Here is a 24,402-nt window from a genome sequence, read left to right as displayed (position 1 = left end):
ATTTGACTCTTCTTAAACAGACTAACATCTTTTCCACAACCACAGGATGTGTCTTTCAACATAGTTGTTTAAGAAATGAGAAGTTACTCATTGCATCAGCTGGGGTTAGATAACTTGTTGCTTGAAAGATAATCGCCCATGCAGTAATTATCCAATAGGAGGCTTGTACTTGTTTGCTTAGTTCAATCCAGGCAACTTTTTTTTTTGGCCAGGCAGTGTATTATTAACAATCAGCATTTTTGGAGAAGTTACTTCAGGGTCTAACTTCTTACCTTTTGACTGATACTGTTTTTACAGACGGGACTGAGCTGTGTTTTTTCACAAAGACATGAATGCTTCTGCATTCTGGCTCTCCTCATGTTGTGATCTGTGCCAGGACATACCTGGTGAATAGTTAGGTGGTGAGAAAGGGTGGAGAGTCTGGCAGCAGATTTACTCTAAACATTTGATTCCAGGTGAAGTCAAAGCTTGCAGGCCTCATGCCAGCACCCCAGAGAAGTCTGGCATCCAGCTGACTGTAGGCCTTTGCCCTGAGGCCCCTAAGGGTGTAACCCCCCAGGTAAATTCCACTTTTGCTTCATGGCGAAACAACCTTCGCTTGCTTCTACAGCAGAAAGTTTTATCAGTCAGTCACTGTAGAGAAAATCTCAAAGTCAGGTTAAAAATTCTGAATTAGCCCCTTCAGCATGTGTGACACAGTGAGACTCTTCAACACAAAAACCCTGGAACGAATCAGAGCAGGAGACTCAAAGTAAAAATGTAGACATCTTTAATAGCGCTTAGTGAAATAGTGGTTTTCAAACAGAAGTTTATGTAAATAGTACATGGGTTAAATCATGAAGCAAATTGTCAAACATTCAAAACGGAGCCAGTCTGCACTGAGAGGTCAGAGAAGAGAAATATGTACAGGCAGATTAAAAACAGGCCACCTCTACAAATGAATGAGGTCCTATCAGGATCATAACTTGAATTTTCTCACAGCAAATATAATATATAGATGGCTCAAAGTAGTAATAAAAAATGCCTGCACTCAGACAACCTCTCCCAACACAGCAACAAGACCAGCAGAAAATGTAAAACTAAAGGGCCATTCTGACAATTACAGCAGAATCAACTAACATTAGTCCGGCTCCTCTGGTGGTGTCTGTACTAACTTAAACAAACTAAACATTAATTTACAGATGAAGACTTTTTACAGTTCATATTTACACATCATTTACACATCATTTACATTTCAAAGTACACACAACCTTAAAAAGAATAGTCAAACAGACCAAAAACTAAAGTTGAACAAAATATGTTTAAACACCAAAACCTGACATAAATATTATTTAAGCTGTTTTTAATTTAACACTATAATTTAAAGACATATTTTGTGAAACAAAAACAACAACATTAAAATCGTGTTATCAAACATGTTTTTCAAACAACATGGAGCCTCCCACATGGAGAGACAAAGGGCGGCCTCAGCTGCTCTCAGGTGTGCTCAGGTGTGAATGCAGGAAGAGAGGCAGAGGTGAGCTCCAGCCCTTCCCTGCCCCAGTCCTGGTGCTGTAACTCCAGTCACCCTTTCACACCTGCTGTTTTGGTCTTTTAGGAACACGCTTAGCTCATATGTTGTTTAACCTCTGCATGTCTGATTATACACACATGATTAATTGTTGCATGAGTAGGGCCGGGCATGCTCTGGTTTGAGGTAAATATAGGGGGACCAGGAGTCCATCTGGGAGTCCATCCACTTGCTGGGATCATGGTCATCTGACTGCTCCTCTGCCTCCTCTTCCTCACTGGACCCATCCACCTCATCTTCGTCTGATTCCGTCTTCCCCGTGCTGTCTCCCCTCAAGCGACACACGTCTTGATTCTCTTCCTCAGGCCTCAGAAGATTAGAGTGACACATGGTGCAGACCCTCAGGCACTTGGTGGGGTGAATGTGTTGGATCACAGCCCGCTTCCTGGAGCATGCGCCACAGACCACAAAGCCACATCTCCTGCAGTGGTGGCGGCGATGGGTTAGGGAGAACTTGTGCGAGCAGCGCATGCAGATGGCAGAGGCCTGGTCGGGAATCCAGGTCACAGCAAAGGCTGACCCGGGTGTTCGGCCGCTGCTCTGCAGCAGTCTGGACCTGCATTCCTCCATGTGGTCGATCCAGGCTCGTTTCTCCTCCTGTGATGAGGCGGACACGTAGAAGGACTTGCGTGGTGTGCGGATTAACCATTGGTTCCTCATACTGGGACTGTCCTCCAGGTCCTCCAGCTGGATGTCCTCTGAAACAAAGACATGCTGTTTGTTAATACAAGGCTGGGTAATACAATACGGTCGACAAGCATATGAGACAAAAGATGCAATGACTCAGCAAAACGTCTGGAAGGAAGCAGACGATCCTCCACTGGAGATGATGGACCGCTCTGTCACTCTGTTTTTCTTTTAACCCTCTGGTATCACTCTGCACTTTTCTCTCTGAGTTTTCTTGTTTATTTTATGATCATTTTGTCCATGTTTCTGCATATATGATGATTTTTTTTTCTTGAGAGATTTTAATATTCCCATTTTAATTTTTAATGGGCCTATTGTTAAATCAGGGGAACATATTTTTATATAATTTTTGAATTCATGTTTTTCCCTGTGGATTCTGTCCTGAACAGCTTAGAGAGCTAAATCTGAATGACACTGGAGCGTTTTAAGTAGTGCATGTAGAGCAGTTATAAAGTCATGCCAACAATGAAGCCGTCAAGCCTGTGGCTCTAAGAGAATCCAGACCTGTCTACAGGCACCACCTGCAGTAAGAAGCTGTTTTTTCTTAACTATTTTTTTCCCCACAAAGCTTTAACCCTTTGGATTCTTTTGAATATCAAAGCTTAAACAGTGATGTAAAAGATGAGCTGCTCACCCAGAGGCATGATCTGCTGTTTCTTGTGCCAGCGTCCGTTCACGATGATGCTGCCGTACACCAGCACATCATTGAAGAGGAAGAAGGCTTTAGGCTGAGGACCCTTGCGGCTCTGCTTCATCAGCCGACCCTCCCCGATCAGAACCCGCCCTGGCTGGGACAGAGGTCTCCCCAGCGGCCCAAATGAGCTCTCTACAGCTTGGATCCGCTCCTGGTTCTCCTTAGTGAAGGACAGCCGCTCTACCATGGTGCCCATGTTTCCCAGTCAGGAGAGCTGTGTTTTCAGTGCTGCAGTCTTTGTGCTCCACGCCTCCGTAGGTGTGAGGTGCTGTCAAGTGTTTGTCTCGATTCTGGTGAGACAAGAATCAGAGCAGGAGGACTTAAAGACTCTGGATGACACAATGGGGCTTTCCAAACCCAGTTCTCCTTTTAGATAAACAAGCTAGTAAGACAAAAGAGGCGGGCCCTAATTCTGAGAGCATGGTGGTGTAACAAAAGTGTAAGGAGGAAATGTCAGCATTTACAGATTAGCATCAAATTTAGAACTGAAGTTTCTTCCATTGACTAACTCTTCCAGTGCAATAGGCAGGCTATAGAGGAAATATTCTACATTTACTGGAATCTGCAGCAGCAGCTGTTTCTAGATGTGAATGAATTAGGTCATGACCAACATCATAATAAAAGAATTTCACTGTAACTTCTGATGCTGACCATCTATTTATAAGATTTTATATCACACCTGTGCAACCAGAACATCTGAGAAACTGTTTGGTTATGTGACTGTAAGGGTGCTTTCACACCTGGATCATCAGTGGTCGGTGGGCGTTCTTTCTTTCAGACACATGTGAACACAGCAATCAAACTGTTTCAGGAGAAAACAGCTGAGCCAAATCACATGGAAGAGGTCAAAATATGGCTCAAATGAGAATGAAATCAACCTCAGACAGGCAAGCTAACATGCTGTTTGTATTTCACTGCCTCTACTCTGATTCAGAAAGGGCAAACACTGCTGGCCAGAGCATGGCCATGGCACTGATCGGATTTGCCTGTGGAAATTTTAGGTTAAGTAACATGACAGGTTATATCATCCCTCATATGGATCTGTATGACCTGCAGCTCAGCAAGCAGCAGGCCACTTCCTGCCCAGCAAAGGTGGTTTTAGGATTTGGTTAAGATAGGAAATTGCAACAAGGAGTTTACATATGCTATCAGAATGCTACCCTCTGATGGGGCATTCTACTCTAGGTTTTCGCTTGCTTAAAGAAGCTGTCCCTGCCGCTGTGACTTTGCTTGTGTGTCATAGATTCATACTTAGGATGCACATTATTGGATTTTGCTGTGAGCTGTATGGCAGCGCAGGGGTTAGCGCTGTTGTCTCACAGCAAGAAGGTTCCTGGTTCAGTTCCCAGTCAGGACCTTTCTGTGTGGAGTTTGCATGTTCCCCCAGTGCATGTGTTAGTTCTCTTCAGGTACTCTGGTTTCCTCCCACCACCCACCAAAAACATACTTGTTAGGTTAACTAGTGATTCCAAATCAAGGGTGTCGAACTCAGTCACAGCAGGGGCTGAAATCTGAATTTAGGTCTAACCTGAGGGCCCAACAAAGTCAACATTTAACCATGAACTGTCAACCTTATTTTCACAGGGGGGGAAAAACTGATGATAAATGATTTTGAGATCAAGAAATAGTCAAAATGATAAGTTTAGAGGCTCCAAATCTGAGAATAAAATTTTAAATGTTAGTTCAAAAGGTCAGAACACAAAATTAAAGGTTACAATAATGTTTTCCAAAAGGCAAATATACGAGCTAGAAAGTAAAAATCATGAGTTTAAAGGTCAAAATATGAGATTAAGTTTGAAATCCTGATCTTGAAATTTCAAAATATGACTTGAAATTTAAAATTGGAATCCAAAAGTTCACAATATGAGATAAAAAGTCAAAATGTAAAGTTTAAGTCAGAATTTTGAGATGCAAAGGGTTAGGGTTAATTTCTCTCCCCCATTCCTTACTTTCTATCTCATCATTTTTACTCCTTACTTTTTAAAATTTTTATGACTTAACAAAGGATTTTTTTAAATCTTCAAGGTTAAATTTACATTTCTATACTGGAGAATATCTGCAGACCTCAGACCTGCGGGATCCTATGGGCTGGATTTGCCCCCCGGGCCTTGAGTTTGACACCTCTGCTCTAAATGCTCTGTGAGAGTGAGAGTGCCTGGTTCGTTGTTTGTCTCTAAATGTCAGCCATGAGATTGACTGGTGACCAGTCCAGGGTGTGCCTTGCCTCTCACCCAATGACAGCTGGGATAGGCTCCAGCCCCCCAATGGGACATGCTGATATTTCCCAGCTCATTTTTGCAGATATGAAACATTTCTGCTTCTGCTTTAATTCCAAATCGTATTCTTTTGTCTTGTAAGGTGAAGAATTTTGGCACATTCATATTTTCTGCAGATATTTACAGCCTTCTTTAAAAATGCACTATAAAACATACAAACCCCTGTCCCAAAAACAGTTGAGACATTTTGTAAAATGTGATTGTAAATCTTTTCTCAGTACAGCAAAAAGACATGATGTTTAATATTTAAACTGCTACAATGTATTGTTTTTTTGTGAACATTTTTGTTGTCTAATGCATTTTCAATGAGAGACATGTCTGGACTTGGTGCAGGCCCTTCTAGGCTCCGCCCTCTTTTACTGTAAAGTCATGCTGTTGTCACTCATACAGAATGTGTCGCTGAAATACGCTGGGATGTCCCTAAAAGCCTGAATGTAAGCATCTGTTGCTACAATCCCGTATGTCCCTCTCAGTGTTAATGCTACCTTCACAGGTGTGAAAGTGACCCATGCCATTGGCACTGATACACCCCGCTACCATCACTGACACTGGCTATTGAACTTTGTGTTGCTGAAAATCTGGATGGTGGTTTTCCTCTTGGACTGTAGATGAAGTCTGTAGGATCCTTGTAACAGCATGTTGAGGAGTGTTATTCATAGCTGTCGCACTGTTTGCCCACACAGGCTTTACACAACAGAAGAGTTTTACACCATGTGACTGAGAATGACTGGTTCTAGTGCTACTTCTATGGTAATATCACCTGTTACCTGTGTTGGAAGCAACCAAAACATCTTTGTTTTTAGTAAAGTCTCATTTTGTCAAAATTCCAATTAATGACAGTGTTCTTACATATTCGTTTTGTTAGTAATCACAGCCTTGTTTGGGACTTTTTGGCCCGTCACTAAAAAGAGCTGACTCCTAGTACAGTTCGTTTCTAACTGACAGTTTAGTTCTGTGTTGTTGGTTTGAAGCTTTTTTTATTTTTGGGGGTCTTGTTTTGTGCTTTTTTCTTGTTATCTATTTTTGTTAATGACTTCATTAAAGAAGTCTTTTCCGTATTTACTCCTCTGTCCTTGTGCTGAATTGCTCCTAACAGTTGTAGCAGACATTCAGAGAAGTTCTGATATTAACTAGGACGCATGGCTCAGTGCCCAATACATGCTGGTGTTTGCAGTATGAATGTTTTTTTTTTAAAGTAAACCAGGTCAGCAGCACCTGAAAGTGGTTAGACAACTCCTCTAACCAGGTGAGTCATTCAAGGGCACAAAGCGGCACTTTAGTCCTGAAACATCCCCGACAGCAGGTGAACCAGCTTAAATAAATAAAGTGTTGTCTTTTTATTAAATGTTATATTCTAGTTGTTTTCAGTCAGAAGTCAGAAGCAGCTGATTTCTGTTAAAACAAGAAACAGGGAAGACTCAGGAGTTTTCTCCTTATTTATAGAGCAAACAAAAAAGTTCCTCTTCAACCAATCACATCTGTCCTATCAGGTGAAATTCAATTTATCAACTAAAAATGAGGAAACCTCTGATCAGACAACTTTTCATGAGTTTATTGACGTCTTTTTTAAATGTTTTGATAAAACTATCCAATGCAGTAACATCCAGTAAAGCAGCTAGTTCAGCAGGCGTGAGCGCCCTTACACTACTTCCTCATACGCCATAATTTCAGGTTGGCAGGGCCGCCCACAGATTTGGCTGGGTCCCTGAAAAACCCAGAGATGGGCCCTCCCCAGGTGTGATTTATTGACAGTATCAATGTGTGTTTCATCGTTAGCATTGGTGCTAGCATCCCGGCTAACAGTTACTTCATTTTGGAGCTGAAAAGAATTTCAATCTGTTGCTGGGTCTGATGTTGAAGTTATTTATTTGTGCCACTTTTAAACCTCTTTTAACCACTTTTGACCCATTTATCCGCTTTTATTTGCCCCTTTAAACCTGCTGTTTTTGGCTTTTTAACCATTTTTGCCACTTTCTACCTAATTATTTTGCCTCTGTTGAAGTGTTTTTCCAATTTTAAACAACTCTTGCCAATTTAAAGCATCAGTTACCTCTTTTAACTCATTTTTGCCACTATTAACCCATTTTCGCCATTTTTCATGCATGTTTTTACTATTTTTTAAGGAAGTTTTGCAACGGTCTGACTATTTTTTGCTTCAGTTATGTTTAAATTTTGAAGCTGGTATACTACAGCATGATTAGATAAATACATTTTTACTTTGGTAATAGTGGTTATTATTCAGGTAAAAAATAAAACATGGTTTTCACAGCTTAACTCTATAATGGACCATGATTTAGCTGACCCCCATGGGCCCCAGAATGCTCCCCTTTATCCCCCCTTATGGGCGGCCTTGCTTATCAGTCAGCATGGCAGCATTTAGACACAGTGAAGACAAGCTGAAGTTCAAACGGAGCATCAAAATGGGGAAGAAAGGAGATTTAAGAGACTTTGAATGTACCATGATGTATAGAAGTTATTTCATGTAATGGCAGCAGCTGCTAGATTTACCTGTTGGTCATATTATAGGTGGTTTTACCATCAGGCTACGCTGTGTAATCACCAGGAGTTCCTCAAGGTGTAGTTATTATAGATGTGCATAAAATACATGTCTTAAACATACACATTTATTTAAACATATAGGGATTAGGGAGTATGTTTAGTAAAACATACTCCCTACTCAAAAGTTTAGCAAAAAGTGAATAAAAAAGAACAAAAGTATATTCTAATTATCCATAAAAATCCCTGGTGAGGACCCCTGACCCCAAAAATGAGGTCCAACCTCCTTAAAAAATAGTGTCTTCATATCAAGCAAATTATAAATAGAAACAAGGTTATACTAGATCTGAAATTTTCATCAGTGTGCATTTCGTTATTTTGTTTACAATTTCCGTTTAGTTTTTACTGCTGGCTTATTAGTTTGGCTTGTTTTTTTTATCTTGTAGAAAATGCATTATTTAATTTAGTTTTTAGTAGTTTTAGTTTTTCAGTGACATGAGATACCTGTCAGGGGTGAGACCAAAAGGGTCAGAAAAAGTAAAATTCATGTTTTTGTAAAAATATACAGAAATAATCTTTTCTTCCCTCATCTCAGTCAGTAGGTTTTTGTCAAAGACTGAAACTAAAGAGAAGTAGTCTAATTTTCTATTAGTTTTGTGAGCCTACAATTAACTTTACATATATATATATATATATATGTAAAGATTTGTTTTTACTTTAGTTTCAGTTTATCAAAATGATTTTTACAATTTAGTTTTGGTTATTTTGTAGGTTTTTGTTTACTGTCATGAGCTTACCAGGAAGATCTCTAAAAACATGTTGGAATAATGTATTTATGGATTATTGAGAATAAGGGCATGCAAATAAACACATATCCATAACAGATTTTCATCAATCGTAAGCAAATAATTTTCCCGCTCAGGCGTGTCAGGTTAGTGAATCTGACCTGCTGTGTAAAAGTGCTTTGAGTAGTCAGACGACTAGAAAAGCTTCAAGTCCATGTACCATGAGTGTGACTTCCATGAACAAAAATTACCAGGAAAATAATTCACTCAAAAAATCAATTTATTAACCACCAGCACATAGTGCTGCTAAAGGAACATTCACTGAAAACATCAGCAATCCTGTACAAACAAATGAAGGCATAAAAAATATCAATGTACAGACAGTTTATAGGCTCAGACTCCAAAAAAATAAACAATGAAAAAATCAATAAACTGCATCCACCTGAGTTACATCACTGCCTCAGGCTCTCTTCTCTGTTAAACAGAATCAGTCTCTATTGTGGGGTGTGTGAGGTACGTGAGAGAAAAGTCTTGTGAGACTATGAGGAAACTACTTCCTGCCTTTTTCTCACTTAAAGCAGTTTCTTAAATCATGTCCAAGGTTGCCAAACTACTGCTCTCTCACTGTTGTCAAAACAAAAGGCTCAGATTTTTTTAAATTTCATCTTTGATCATCCAAATATTTCAATCTTTATAAAACTCCCCTGGACCCCAGAATGCAGAGAGAGAGAAAACTGAATGAATAAGTGGAACAAAAGTTTTCTTGTTGTTCATTTCTGAAGCTGCTATTCACACCATCAGTTATGTGACCGATTTAGGGAAGAAGTGCTTACGACAGTAGCAGCCACCACTGATCAACTGACTCAATCAGTCAATCAATCAATAAATCAACCAATTAATCAATCTGCATTTATATAGCACCAATTTGTAACCAAAGTTGTCTCATGACACTTTACAAAGAGGGCAGGTCTATTTTAATAGACCAGTGTTAATCATCATGAGCACAGCAGTGCTTCCGTTAGCCCCGTTACTATGGTGACAAAAACCTTCCCTATTTAAGGGCAGAAATGTTGAGCAGACTCATGTTGACAGCTCTCCGCTGAAGCTGCATCACCTAACAACAGAAGAACAAGATGAACAACTTGACTGATCATGCAGGGTTCCTTTTAACAGTTAGTACATCCACCGGACCTAAAACTTTCTGTCATTCTTAAAATACAATAAATAAATAAAACTGACTGAAACGTGTGGGTGGTCACAGAGACCATCAGCTCCACAGTCTACAGCAGTCAGAAGCCTGTCCATGAATGTGTGGGGTCACCTGAGAACTATGAAGGACAGTAAACATGAGTAAAACACCTCTCTCTCTTTTGTTGATACGCTGAACACACACTGTAGTGGTCCTTGGTGCCTTCACAGGTCGATGCTTCCTCTGACTTTCATTTTCTTGGCAGAGCGATCGCCAGCTCGCTGCTCAAATTTGTTTCCGTAGAGGTGAGAGACGAAGCCGTTTATTTCCACTTCAAACACGCAGTTCCTCTTGGGGATCACTGTGACACAACAGTGAGACAAAAACCATAGGACCAAAATAAGGCTGGGGAGTTCATCAACATTTAGATTACATAACAGCATGTCCTACTGCTATTTACAAATCCCAGAAGGTGCAATATGTCTTTGAGCTGAGACGTGTCCAAATACCACAATCATTATACAAGTTTTTTGCACCAGAGACACTACACTCTCACACACCAGTGTTAATTTTGGTTGATTAAAACTCAGACTAATGTTTGTTGACAAAGGCAGGTTGTATAGAGCACAACAACATGATTTGGTACCAGATCTAGGCTTGGACTGAAAGTTAAGACTAAAATGTGATGACTTTTTATGGACTAAAACTAGAATAAAATGTTTTTGAGCTTTTGTCGACTAAAACTATAAAGAGCTGTAATGACTAAAATGTGACTAAACCGAAAAGGCATTTAATCTAAAGACTGAGACTAAATTTGAAAATAGAAAAAAATGAACACTGCTCTGGACATCTTACAAACATCCACGTGTCAATTTTTATGGAACAGTTAAAAAAAATAATACTTTTATTACTTTTTGGCATGTTTTCTTACCAAAAGTGAGAAAGACAGAAATTATCATTCCCTTCAATACAATAATTCATATCCAGTTTGCAGAATGAGTTATAATAATTACAATTAGATATTTAAAAAATCATCCAGCCCTAGTTTTACCTTAATATTGTGTTGGTTAAAATACAGAATGATTTATTTCTTGTGTTTGTTAAAAATACATGAAATAAGACATTTAAACAATCATCGTAAATGCAATATTTGGTATGAAAATCACTGTTAGACTATTTTCCCAATCATTCAGCCCCGGTAAAAACGCTTTTATCAAATTTTCTGACTTAAATTTTCACTTTAGTAAGTTTGTAGAAGAAAGCGAGTCTATGCAGAAATCCAACCCAGACCAGGGTGAAATATGCTGATTTAACAGATCCAGTTTTATGTCCAAGAACTTTTCCTATGGCTTAAAAGTCACTGTCCTTCTAACACTTTAAAATGTTAAAGGGCTGTGTCCATACCTCCTGCGTGTCTTAAAACCAATAATAGAGATGAGATAAGGAAAGCAGCAGCATGCTGCTGTCATTGGGTCTTTATTTTAAAAATGCTCTAAAGAATATGTTTGTTTTTAAAATTCACTCACACAGTTTTAAGTTTCAGTGGTTTGTCAAAGATCAGTTTTTTCTTTGCTAAGAATAAAATCTAACAACACAGAAGCACCCCTACACACATCTGAGCGCTTATATCACCAGAAAAAATAAAAACAATTAAATTTGGATTTATTATCACTAAAATTACCTAGATTAAGAGAGGCACAACAAATGAAAATTGATATTTTACTTCTTTTTTGTTAATTTACCACTCTGTTTTAGATTAGAGCTGCCAAATTTTTTTTTGTACCATTCTGTGACACAGCATTTATTGTTTGAAGAATGAGGAAGAGAATAATTAATCAATGTAACAACAGCTTCGTGAAGACTGTTCTTATGTGTGAGAACAGCTGGCTAAACACTTAAATCCAGATCCCTTAATTTAGTTAAACTAATCTTTAACATTTTTATCAGTTCAGGCCCACGATCCCGGTCAAACGCGCCGTCTACGGTGTAATACACCCGCCTGCCACTAGTAGCCACTATAGTTGTCACAGAGCTCTTTAATTCAATAGAAGCATCTGCTAACTGCGTTAGCATCCGTAATCTCTGGTAGGAAAAGTGCGGTTTAGCACTTATTTTATGTAGAAAATTATGATAAAGTTGTCTGTAAGCCATGATACTTTACACTCACGCATGAATACAGCACTGAGTGACGATAATAAGCTTAGGAATGTGGACGTTAGCCTACAAAAAGAACTGAAGGCCAGTGATGCTAGCACTGCTATTGTTAGCCACATTCTGCAAACCAGTTTTGTACTGATATGGTGTGATGTTGTACCATTTAAGTGTGAAGCTGGTTTACAGAATGTATTTATTAGACTTTAGACTAGCTGGTTGAACAGTTCAGATGGGAAATGATACGCCTAGGAACATCACCGTTCTTAGGATGTTAGGTACAAATTAAAGAATACTCCTGGGATGAAATTCATGAATGACACTTGTAGAAAGCCGTTAATGCTGAATACTTAAATCTCCCACCCACTTCTCAAGCCTCTTTGGAAAGAAATGTCAAGACCACAGTATCATAAAACAATATCATAGCAATATTCATTGAGAAAAGTGTTTTCTGATTTTGTTTCTTTGTGTCACTGACCCTCCTCTAAATATACAGTAACCTCAGTGGACTGAGTAACAGAGGGAATGAACCATCCGTGTTTCTTACCTTTCAGTCTGTCTTCTTTGGTGATTAATTTAAAAACATGTTTGAATTCTTGGACTAGAATCCCCGTCGTTCCCACGTATGACGGACATTTAGAGCGGATCACTGAGAAAGTAAAGACACAAAACAAATCAATAAAACTGTCATAAGTATCAGTAAAATACACTTTCATGCCACCAAAATTGCAATGAACTCTGGGTAATTCCTCTGCAGTGAGAAGACTCACAAAAAGTGCTGGATTTTGGGCCGAACAGTCCACACCAGAGCCTTTGTGCCCTTTTTTAATTCACAGTGGGATTCACTGTGTGCTCTCACCAGGAAACAAGGCTCCATGTCTGAGTCTGTGAGTGTGGAGTTTAAGACTGAGCCTAAATCATGAGTTAAATAAGCTTGGACAAAAGCTGGACTTTACAGACATACCTGTGTACTAGAGAACACCTGTATTTAACTTCATTTTAACATCAGTGCTGACAGTGTGATGATTTAACTCATTAGACCTCAAACATACCGGTGAGGATGGCACCATGGAAGTCTGCCTTCACAAGTTTCTGCTGCACAGACTGTGGACTGCTGCAAAAACACAACAGAGAGTATGAGACTGGACAGAAACAGGTCATATGTTGGGATGTCTAAAATACTTTGAAACCAATAGGTAAAGCTGTTTAATTGCGATTATTGTCTCTATCTGCTCTGAAATGAATTACCTCATTGGACCCAATCCACCACACAGATCGATCATGTACTGTCTCCACAGCTCATGCAGAGGCAGGAAAAGCTCATATCTGCAGAAAATAACAATAAAATCAGTGATTCAGAGGAGAGGATGACAAACAGCTGAGTTCATGAGAATCTGTCAAACAAATCCAATGAGAATATACTGTTCCATGTAGAACAGATTCCAGATTTCCCAACGCCAGATTTGCCCATCAATGTATGAGTGAAGTCGGGTTGGACTATGACAGAGATAAGCGGAGTTTATTTTTTAAAATGACTCATACCCTGGGGATGAAGTGTTTCCAGTCATATCTTCTCTCTATCACACACACACAAACAGCATCACCATCCGTGTTAGCTGCAGGTCCACAGGTAGGAATATTTCCTGCTCGTTTATTTCCTTCATCATAGCGGGGGTGGGGGAAATCAGAAAGTCATTCCTGCTGTTGTCATGGTAATTTAACACGCTGTCTGACAGTTTACGGAGGACAAAAAAATCCCCCAAACTTATTTTTCCGCCTGCATTTCTGTTCTCAATGTGGGAGTGTCTGGAGTCGTACGACCAAAATGTCAGAGATCCATCCAACCAGTCAGGAGCAGCCTGTCAGGCTGTGATCAGGTCATTGTCGGTCGTCGTATCCTCCTGGACCCAGCATGACAAACAACGACCGATCCGACTGAGAGTCGGCGAGACTCAAAATTCATGGCTTAATCGGATGAAATTCACACTGTGTATGCCCGGCTTAATGCACACCTACAGCACTTTGTAATATTCAAAGTGCATTCATTGTGCATTTATTTATTTTGTTAATCAATGCCAACGTCACTTTTTTAAATACAGCGATAAATACTGTACTGTGGACTTGTTACTGAGGTATTACCTCTATGCTAAACTGGACCACTGGACATTATAATACTCGCTCTCCTGACTGTTTAATGCTACAGGTCCCGAGAGTTTACTCTGAATTTGGGAAATCTGCTTTCAGCTTTTATGCTCCTAAAATGTGGACCAATTTACAGGAAACTCTCAAGATTGGCATTTTAGTTTCTTTAGGACAATTAAAGGAAATGCTCTCAAATCAGTTCACCACAGTGTGTGCTTGTTTTAACTGAGCATCATTCTTCTGTTTGTTTCTGGTTTTTTTGTGTCTGTTTGTATCTCAACATCATTGTAAATGAGGGAAACCTCAATGATTTTTGAGACTTAAATAAAGGTTAAATTAAATGAAATTACTGTAGCGGGGGATTTTGATACCGTTACACGGTTACTGATTAGTTTATGAATAAGCTAAAATGTTTCAGATTTTTGAGTTTGAAAATACGCAGAACTAGGCCTTGACTGACCTGAGGTTTAATCTCAATCTCTAGAGTTGGATGGCTTTCGTCCACAAGTAGAGTTAAACTCTGGGGTATTCTTATTTACAAAGATATTTTAGGTCTGGCTATTTGAACTTGAACTGGGTAAAAAGGGTTACAGTTTGCTGCTCCCTTTCCCTGGAGCAAATTCTAAAACTGTAACTGTCTCTGCAAGGTATACAACTGCCAGATATGAAAGAACAGCAGTAGTTAAAGAGGAAGGGCTGGGATGTTGTTTAACCTAAGACCTTCAAAATCAATTCTCTTCATCTTTAAATTATTGTGAACATTTGAACACAATTTGAAGAAAACCCCAACAACTGTTCTCGAGATGTTGTGTTCACAATAACGGCCCGGATGGAGATGAAGTACCTATGTACATGTACAAACAGATGGATGTAAGGACAGACATCCTAAAAACATAACTCTCTGGACCCCCAGCACCAGTGCAGAGTCATAAAAAGACCTGAAACTTCATGAGCTGCTCTCATTGGATAATCTTAAGACAATGTTAAATGACCCAGATACAGACACATCTGTCTTCAGGTGTTCTGTATGGAAGAGTTAAGATTATGGATGATTTTGAGAGATACTCACTATTTTACCTGTTATTCCATGTCTTTAATTGTATTCCTGTGTCTTCTACTTGAATGACCTATTGTAGAAACTTTGTTAATTTTGCTGCTGCCTGTTTTGGCCAAGAAACTCTTGAGTGGGATATTTGTATTCTCTTCAGGTTTTCTTCTGGTAAAACAAAGGTTGTATATATGAAAAAAAAAAAACAAAATAAGATTCCCCACCTCTGGTGCTCCGGTTTTATCTGGAAGATCTTCATCTCTTTTTTCTGCCGAGCGTTCAGCCCTTTGGCCGCCTTTTTCTTCCTCTTGGATTTGTCCTTCTTGGGCCTGGCGTAGTCCAGAAGCACAGCTTTGTGGCTCAGCATGCTCTTCAGGTCATGTTTCCAGGGCTGTTTGAGGCTGTTCTTCAGGAACGCCTTGGTGAAGGCCTCTGCTTTAAATCTGGTCTTAGACTGGAAATACACACCAAAGATTGTTTTATTTTCAGAGGAGTCATGATCATTTTATCCTTTCCTTAAATACAGTACAGAACTGATCTGTTCTGCTTTTCTTTAAAATGGTTCAATGTTAAAATGAGGAAAATTTAAAGTATAAAAAACTCTAATTATTGGTTAGAATACCCAAAATACCTGTAGTAAAGAGTTTTAAGCTGCACGGGTACATCTAAAAATCTAAATATTATGAAAAGTCTCCTTTTTTCTTGTAATTTAATCCAGTTCTGGTGATTTAGGATGCTGTTATCTACTGCTGTTGATCAGCTGTGTTTCATAAAGTCAAGAGTCAACATGCTAAAGGAGCTTTAACCAAATACTGAAGGCATAAATGAGCATACCCTTTAGAGCATCAGCATTTCTTTATAATAATTACTTTTACATTGATCTTATATAATATTCTAACATTATAAGACAAAAGATTTTAGATTTTCTATTGGTTTGAACTTAAATTTGGTAAAAATAAATAAACTAACAGTTAACCAGGGTGTAAAATAGCCACAAATAAACATGCATTTATGTATTTTAAGATGACTGAGTTGTTATTTCAAATGACATGCTGGGAATCATTTGAAAAACTGTAAACTATGGCAGGTTATGATGAAAACTCAGTTCAGAAACAACTAATCCTGCGTTCTCTATGGAGTCTCTGCTTACCTCAACACCGACAATCTTCCCCAGATCCCGAGGAATGGTGGCTCCAACAAATGCTTCTGTTGAACGGACACACAAAAAAGGACTCTGATCAATAAAATAAAGCCACATAATGGAGCTTTGGCTTCATTTATTAAATTTATCTAATTATGGTATTTCAGCAACAATCATCAGACAGCTACGTTTCTTTATCTTTGGATTTCTACGTCTCTGTGTAGACAGGGCAGAGGTCAGAATCAGAAAAGATGTTCAGACTGCATTATCTGGGATTAACGATACATTTATGGCATTTTGAAGTCGAATGGCTGCACCGTCAGAACTCACCGTCCCTCCTCTTACGCAAACAGCCTGTACATCATTTCTGTGGCTCTCTTACCCCTGGATGGGTATCCCTACATGCTGTGTGCAGTGAAGCTGCTGCTGATAAGAATGTGTGCTAAGAGGCAAGCTAAGCGGTGCCTCTTTAACAGCTTTTCTCCTTCATGTCATAAACGTGCTTTTAAAGGGACATGGTGATGACACACTATATAACAAAGTAATCTTGTAGGGTACTGGACAGATTTAGGCCGGCCACACATTAGACCAGTGGTTCTCAACTGGTCCGGCCTCATGACCCACCAGTTTGTCTTACCACAGATTAAGGGCTTTGACTGTAATGAAACTTTGTGATAAAATCACATAATAACAAAAGGGCCATTTGATTCTGTCGTCAGATTCAGGAAAAGGTCAGAGATTTTCATTTTTTAAATGTCCTAAATAAGTACTGTCTGTCTGTTTTACTGCAGCTTGGAAATCAAACTTGTTGTACTGGTTGGAAACAAAGGCCATCCAGGAACTTCCTGATTTAAACAAGAAAGAAAGAGTTTCAGACTACACTTTCCTTTGGCAGCTACAAGGAGCCTCCCCTAGGGTTGGGTAATGTTCATTTTTGTCTGATACCGGTGTTAAAACATACTTTTTATAAGGTGCCAGTGCCTAAACGGTGCCTGCATAGATACTTTTGAAAGGAAATAAGGTTTTGAAAGTCGGGGGAGAATAAAAGCTGTCTTTGTTTTCTAGACAGTCACAAAAATATCTGACAAAGATACCAGTAGAAGATGGGATAAGAAAAGGAAACTTCCTTATGTAAGAGGCTCAAGCAAAATTCATATAATGGCCTTCAATAAGAGACAAACATTACAGTAAATTAGTCAATGTGGTTATTTCCTCGGTGCACATAAATCAAGCAAATTCCAAGGCATAATTATTGCCTTTTGTTTGGGTTGGCAGGGGGTCATTCGATACTCATTCCTAACCTCTCCTGTCCTTGATAACCTTCTGCTGCTGTGAAGTTACATAAGACAAGCCCAGTTACATTTCTTACCTTCTGTGACTCGTAAGAGAGTAAATCAACAGATATAAATCACAGTATGAGCAAAAGTGACAGTTTTATTTCCTGAAGGTGAAAAAGGAGGCTGCAGAGAAAACACTGGAGCGCTGTTAGGTGAGAAGCAGACGCTCCGGTCTGACTACTCTCTGTGAAGATGACTGGAAAGATAACAGATGAAGTCAATCACTTCACTGATAACTAAGCGATGAGATTTCCCAGGTCACTAAACACAACCCAAAAACCCCCAACCTGAAGGAGACATCAAACTTTAGACAGATTTCTATCTGACCACTTCGTCTCAGCACATCGAAATGTCCTGAAGGAGAATGTTGTAATGGAAAAACACTCTTATAGTGTGAAATAATTGATGATGCATTCAGGACATCCCACAATTCAACAAGGATGATGCACCACAATTTTTTCTTGTATCAGCCAAGTGGTCTGACACCCTAACCCAGGGTGTCAAACTCAAGGCCCGGGCTCAATTCCGGCTCGTGGCACAGTTACACCTGGCCTGCAAGATATTATCATATTCTTAATATAACTGGCCCAAAAATATGAGGTCTGCAGATTTCCTCCAATGTAAACCTAACCTTGATGATATCAAATATCCTTAAGTCCTAAAAATGTGAAATAATAAAGAGTAAAAATAATTATAAAAAAAGAAATGTGGGACAAGAAATTTATCTGTTTCATTTCATGTTTTCAATTTTCCATTGCATAATAATGATTTGAATTGATTATTTGGGCTTTTATTTCATATTTTGAACTTTTAGAAATTAGTATTTTGACTTTTTATCTCATATTTTGACCTTTTTCAATTTATTATTTTGACTTTTGTCTTAAATTTTACCCTTTTCAACTTATAATTTTGACTTTTTAATCTCATATTTTGACCATTTAAATTTATTATTTTCCCTTTTTATCTCATATTGTGACCTTTTCAATGTATTATTTCAACCTTTATCTCACATTTTGACATTTTAGATGCACCATTTTAAGTTGTAAGTCATATTTTTGCCTCAAAAACATGACTGTGACTTTCTTTTTTATATATTTGCCTTTTAAATGCATTATTTTAACATATTATTTTACATTTTGACTTTTCAAACTAATAAGTTTGACTTTTTTTATTTCAGATTTTATGCCTTGTAACTTGTCATTTTGACTTTTTAAACCTCAAAATCATTTATCATCAGTGCTCATTTTCCCCCCATAATTTAGGCCTATTACTGGCTAAAATGAGGTTGATAGTTTGATTAAATGTGGACCCTGTTAGGCCCTCAGGTTAGACCTTAATTCAGAATTCGGCTCCTTCTGTGATCGAGTTTGACACCCCTGTCCTAACCTAACGTGACTGTGTATCCTGACGCTGACCAACAAGAGAGCAACAGAAGACCCAACCAACAACATTTAACATGTCTTTGTACATTTACAACAATATATTTTAGTCCTCTGAGCTCTGAAGGCACTACCAGCTTTTTAAAACCATATGTACAACTGGGCAGTCACAGATGCCAAGGACCAATATTAACACTACATATTTAAAATTCAGTGACAGTAAAGACTACCATCCTGCCCCACCTCTTTATCTATGTCTATTCTTTGTTTCGGCCAGTATTCATCTGCAGTGCGTTGTCTAAAGATGTTCCAATAACATCACCCACCTTTGAAAAGTTTCATTTAATATTCTGTAACCATAGCAGGTAGTTTGCAGTCTGTTTTTCTGTCCTCATTTCTGTTAAAATATCACTAAACTGCAGACATGGCTTCAACTGGCCCATCTACTCAAATACTGAGAGGCCAACATCAGGCTGCAAAATCTTTGATGCACAACATTGGATTTCTGCAAATATCAGATATGCCATCATTCATAATACATTTTAGCCATAAACACCATGCAGAGACTGCAAAGACTGGTTAGGATCACACCAGTCTCTCTGCCAGGACAAGATTTCTGTTGCATAGCCTGACATGGTGTCATAAAAGTTTCCTTTATAAGGGTGTCATGGTAACAGAACTTTAAACAAAGATGGTAGTAAAAATCAAACAATAGCAATACCTCTTTAAATACTCTGGTGACAAATATAGAACTCCTAGGAACCTCCAAAATTAGCAGGTAAATTCCTGCACACTGTCTAAACTGCACTGGTATGTTAGAAATGTTTTGTCAACATGTTTAGATCTCTCTAGAATCTCTTTCTCTCTCAGCAGCTTTTAGATAAGAATCTCATTGATTGTTCTTCTGTAAATATTCAGTACATTTCAGTTCTTAAAAAAGAGTGTATAGTTTTAAATGTGTGGTACCAAAATGTGTAACACAGTATTGGAAACCTCTGTTGACCTAATGCCTTGCAGGACTTCCACGACCAATACAAATAATGTACCAACAATGAAAGGCTATGTCTCCTTTAGTCAGTGATACTGGGTACAGAAATCTTACATATTTTTTTTTTTTGTTTGTTTGTTTTTGACGGTTAAACCATACAGCAGGCTCAAAGCAACAGGTGTTTACATGCATCATACAAACTGTGCCAATGAAGGGATCACACTTGCTGTGGAAAAACCTCTCCAAATGATCAAGGTGGGAAAACACCGTAAAGAGGAACTAAACCTCAGAGTTTCAGCTGAGCTTGAATTCTGAAACAACGCCTTTGGAACGTCATGGAAAGGGCGAGGGGAGGGGGAATAAGACAGGCCCCCTCCCTCCTTTCTACTGTCCCTCATCAGCCACAACATCTGTGCTCTTCTTTAGATCTGATTGTTAGCCATAATGTCAGAACCATTCCAGATAGACTTAACATGAGCTACCTGAGTATGAAACCAAGATGTAGGGTCATGGAGAAGACAATTCCTCACGTAATCAACCTTATTATAAGAAATACTTGGTTTATTCATGTTCTCTGCCAAAGTACTTCACCCCACGATTACCCACTTACCCACAATCCTATAGTGTCACAGTGACATCCTTGATTGCCTGAACCTGCCGTCAAGTGCAAAACTCCTGCACTGCTGCTAGAAGCTAATTTAAGAATCAATCATCAAATGAAGTATTAAACTGGGTAACAAAGGTATGTAGAAGATATCTGATCATTTAGAAAGCATAGGTTTATACCTTATCCACTTAAAACATGGTTTATCACAATCAAAGTTAACACACTATATTACACACAATCCTAGAGAGTCCAGTCTCTGATTGGTTGATCATGTCTGTGAGCACTAAACCTCTGTGCACAACCTGGTTCTGCCACTAAAAGGAAATGGAACTTGTTTTTAAGCGGAAAAAGTTTAAATGAGGAGATTAAGACATAATGGAGGAGAAAAAGTCAGTTAGTCTACTATCAGCCTTCTTTTTTGTGATCTCAAATAACAGCACTACATTACATTATTAGTTTGAAAGGAGTTATAAAGTTTGATTGATTGATTACCCACAATACTCAAGTGTCACAGCAACGTCTCTGATTGGTGGAGAGTGAATTTCAGCTGTGTGCTGCTATGAGTAAACAGTCATGGAAAAAGTTTGTGATTACTGTGGCACTTATAGTGTCTACAGGTGCCATAGCGTCAATTATCAACAGATCCACTGGTTTAAATAAAGCAGTTGCAGTAAACGATTTCAACCTGTGGAGGGCAGTAACTATGCATATTTTTAACACAAAATATAGAATTTAAATCATTTGTGTTGTGCTAAAATGTCAACCTAAGTGATCAACAATACAACTAAATACCCAATGAAACAAGTGGTCTGAGGGTTTGGTTATCATTTAAGACTATTTTACACAACATCTAAATATGAAAATGGCGCCAATCTGGGAAAATATTGCTAATGTTTTCTACAACTTACAACGAGTAGGAGTTTTTCTGCAATTTTTGTTATTAAAAAATGAAAAATTGCCCCACATTGTGTATCTCAGGCTGATGTTTTAGTTTTGATAGTCTGAAACGAGATTCAGTGTGGTTTGATGTTCACTAGAATCATGTCAAAGTTTATAATAATGGTGTTGTGACAACGATTTTTGAATTCTTTATGGATAAAAACAAATCATGTTCTGTAAAGTGTACTACCAATAGGTATAGCCCTGTATAAATCCCTGTTGTCAAAGGGTCCAGGGTATTATAGAGTATTTTAAGAGTACAGCAGAGGTCTGATGAAGATTTGAGGCCACTGTGACAGATGGGAGATGTGGAGGGGTAAATGTCTGATACTGGTCTGGGTAAAGTGGATCTCCTGCTCTGAACTATCAGGATATCAAAAAAGGTGTTCACAGCAGAAAATATCAACAGAAAAAACACTTGAAATTAGGAAACAAGCTCATTAAATTCACATTTTAGTAGCAGCAGCTAAGATGTGCGTTTAGTAACAGTAACAGGAGAGAAAGGTTTGAATTATATAAACTCAGACGTCAGCTTCACTTCCATCGGTGAGAAATATGTCATTACCAGTCGTATTTCTACTTTTCTCTTACATAACAATACTCACCCTCCATTAGTAAATCAGCGGACTTCTCTTTAGAAACGTCACAACCTCTACAGTCCTTCTGTCTCGTGGGAAAAACACCAAAACCTGAGAAAATGTGACTGGAAATCAACACACGCTTACTTCCTTTTCCTTCTTCTTCACTGATGAGACATTTCAGCAGACTGTCAGCGTCAGAGGACTAACAGCGCCCCCTACGGTCATTTCAACCACAGTTACAGAACCGCTTTAAATAATCCTTTATTCAACGGTCTGTGATTCAGCCACGGAGCTCAGACTGTTCTGAACTACAATGAAATACAAAGCGTTAAATGTAGTGTAAATAAAGGATCTAAATAGGCTTTATCATTGTCTTAACACCAGGTTAGGTTTTCCCCCCAATATATTTTATTGAGTTTCTTGATTTATTACATCATGAAAGTACTTTGTATGAACATACAGTTAAAGTACAACACAGAACAAAACACAACCCCCCCCCGCCTATATTAAAAAAAAAAAGATAAATAGAAGGAAAGAAACAATAGCCTATGTAGTGTTCAGCCACTGGTTGCATTATTTATCCCTCCAACATGCCCTTCTTGTTCTAGGGAGTTCAGTCCCTTAACGTAGGAGATTAGGGGTTGGCTGCTGCCTTTTATGTTCTTAAATTGAATCAAATTTAAAAGAAGTAAGACAGTCAATTTTTGGTGACTGTAATTATCCATGTACACACAGCAAAGAGCCTGTTTCAGCAAACATAATTGGTCTCACATTATACAAAAGATTAAATCATTTTATAATATAAAATTTAAAAAGTTATCAGGTAATAGTAAAATGTAGAATGCCTGTCTAGACATAATGATAGGATCCATATAAAACTTCATATACAGCAGTGGATTCATGGATTAATAAACACAATAAAAGAGATTTGAGACCTGAAGACAATATGTTTTGATTTTTTTGATAAAATATTTATTAAAAATCTGTCTTTAAACCATTTTTACAAACAGTTCATTAAAACACATGTTGTAAATCAACAGTCAGAAAGTTTCTAACACATTTTAACTTCTTACAAGAAGAACCTTTCACTCAGTTTTAATACAAATAAAATTAGAAAACAAAATATAAATATCAAGGCATCATTTGTCCCATTCAGAAAACAAGTTCATTCAAGGTTTTTCCCTTTTGACCCTTTAATTTACAGTGAAGATGTCAGAATATCCTTACTTCATGGCATTTATCTTTCTGCATAAAGAGGACTAGTCTGTTTTTACAGAGTATGTTATATGTCACCTTGTAGAGCACTGGTGTCTGTTGTGCAGTAAAATTTTCCCTTTCACATGTTCTATACTCCCTTAATGAATGATTTTGATGCAGACACCAGACTAAACCGCTCTAAGGTACAGAAGATAGACTTCAGATTTTTAAACAGTTTACATGTTTGATTACGCCCACCACCATAACCCAGTCAGATATATCCAATGTAGGAATACAAACTGCAGATTCATGAGTGTTCACTTGAAAAAGCAGAGAGGAAATTAAGAACGACGGGGGGGAACCAGCGTGCTGATTTCCTCATTGGCTGTCAGGACCGAAGCAATAGAAATCAGGACCTGATGCCCCCATTGTGTACAGTTAGGATATGGTTTTACCAAGAATTCAGAGAGCTGTGTATAAACTATCTAGTGCAATTAAACAGGTTTCAGTGATCAAAGGTCATGTAGAGATGTTGGGAAAAACTGCATATAAGATTCCAATAAAATCTTGGTTCTACTGACAAAAATTGATTGGAATTTGGTGTGGGTCCAGAAGAAACAGCATGGCGTCTCTGTGAGAAAGGACGCACATATGTGGTAATTGTGTTTCAGCACATGCAGTAATGAGCACAGACCCTCTCTGACCCCTCCATCTGACAGCAGTGCATGTTGAATATTATGTGTAGACATTTAAAGTGTGTTTACTGGTTCACGTGCTGTTGCAGAGGACGCTCTATTTCTTTTCTCACTCGCACCTCTGCACTCAAAACATTTCACAAACACGGAACTGAAGTCTCAAACATTTAGGTCGACAGTTGAGATATTTTTAGTCTCAGTAACAAGAAAGGAAGGCTGGCATTTACATAACAGACAAACGCATCTTTGGCAGATCTTTGGTTCTTTGTTTGAGGTGTTGAGTTGGTTCTCATGTGTCTGGATCACATTGAGAGGACAACAGTCCACAGTCTGTTAGGCTGGTGAGAACTTCTCATCATTCCTGATGACAGCAGGAGGATAGCAGCAGAGCCATCCAGCTCTTCACAGTAAAACTCCTGTTGAAGGATAATGCTGTCTCTGCTGTCTTTCAGTGGTTGTGCGCTTTTATTTGACTTTATGCTACAACTTGCTGCTATTCA

General features: G+C 38.5%; 2 protein-coding genes across 4 annotated transcripts; both read right to left on the bottom strand.

Annotated features, from left to right (window-relative positions):
- Positions 1-780: 780 nt before the first annotated feature.
- plekhf1 (pleckstrin homology domain containing, family F (with FYVE domain) member 1) lies at positions 781-3,269 on the bottom strand. Its single transcript, XM_041811451.1, has 2 exons — positions 2,892-3,269; positions 781-2,268 (listed from the first exon to the last, which is right to left on the bottom strand). Exons 1-2 carry the CDS (start codon positions 3,145-3,147, stop codon positions 1,655-1,657), a joined length of 870 nt encoding a protein of 289 aa, XP_041667385.1. The 5' UTR covers positions 3,148-3,269; the 3' UTR covers positions 781-1,654.
- Positions 3,270-8,770: 5,501 nt separating this feature from the next.
- pop4 (POP4 homolog, ribonuclease P/MRP subunit) lies at positions 8,771-22,166 on the bottom strand. Of its 3 annotated transcripts, none has more exons than XR_005991696.1 (8): positions 22,035-22,166; positions 16,189-16,244; positions 15,263-15,492; positions 13,097-13,174; positions 12,901-12,962; positions 12,396-12,497; positions 9,868-10,058; positions 8,771-9,622 (listed from the first exon to the last, which is right to left on the bottom strand). XR_005991696.1 is itself a non-coding variant. In XM_041782909.1 (7 exons), the coding sequence occupies exons 1-7, from the start codon at positions 22,039-22,041 to the stop codon at positions 9,922-9,924; spliced, it is 672 nt and encodes a 223-aa protein (XP_041638843.1). In that variant the 5' UTR covers positions 22,042-22,166; the 3' UTR covers positions 8,771-9,921. The 3 variants fall into 3 exon arrangements, 1 of the variants encoding a protein (XP_041638843.1); XR_005991698.1 differs by lacking the exon at positions 8,771-9,622 and adding an exon at positions 12,619-12,733 and having other exon boundaries at positions 9,922-10,058; XM_041782909.1 differs by having other exon boundaries at positions 8,771-10,058.
- Between the last annotated feature and the right edge of the window lie 2,236 nt (positions 22,167-24,402).

The sequence above is a fragment of the Cheilinus undulatus genome, linkage group 1 (genome assembly GCF_018320785.1).
Source record: "Cheilinus undulatus linkage group 1, ASM1832078v1, whole genome shotgun sequence".
Lineage (NCBI taxonomy): Eukaryota > Metazoa > Chordata > Actinopteri > Labriformes > Labridae > Cheilinus > Cheilinus undulatus.
Note: the sequence above shows the minus strand (reverse complement) of the source record. Positions and strands in the feature narration are given on the sequence as shown.

Excerpts from the sequence above, each read along its gene's own strand:
- plekhf1 (XM_041811451.1), bottom strand. The coding sequence starts at position 3,147 with ATGGGCACCATGGTAGAGCGGCTGTCCTTCACTAAGGAGAACCAGGAG. Across the intron at positions 2,269-2,891 it reads ACAGCAGATCATGCCTCTGG|AGGACATCCAGCTGGAGGAC; the intron begins GTGAGCAGCTCA and ends TCTTTGTTTCAG.
- pop4 (XM_041782909.1), bottom strand. Across the intron at positions 12,963-13,096 it reads GGTGGATTGGGTCCAATGAG|CAGTCCACAGTCTGTGCAGC; the intron begins GTAATTCATTTC and ends GTGTTTTTGCAG. Across the intron at positions 10,059-12,395 it reads CAAAGAAGACAGACTGAAAG|TGATCCCCAAGAGGAACTGC; the intron begins GTAAGAAACACG and ends GTTGTGTCACAG.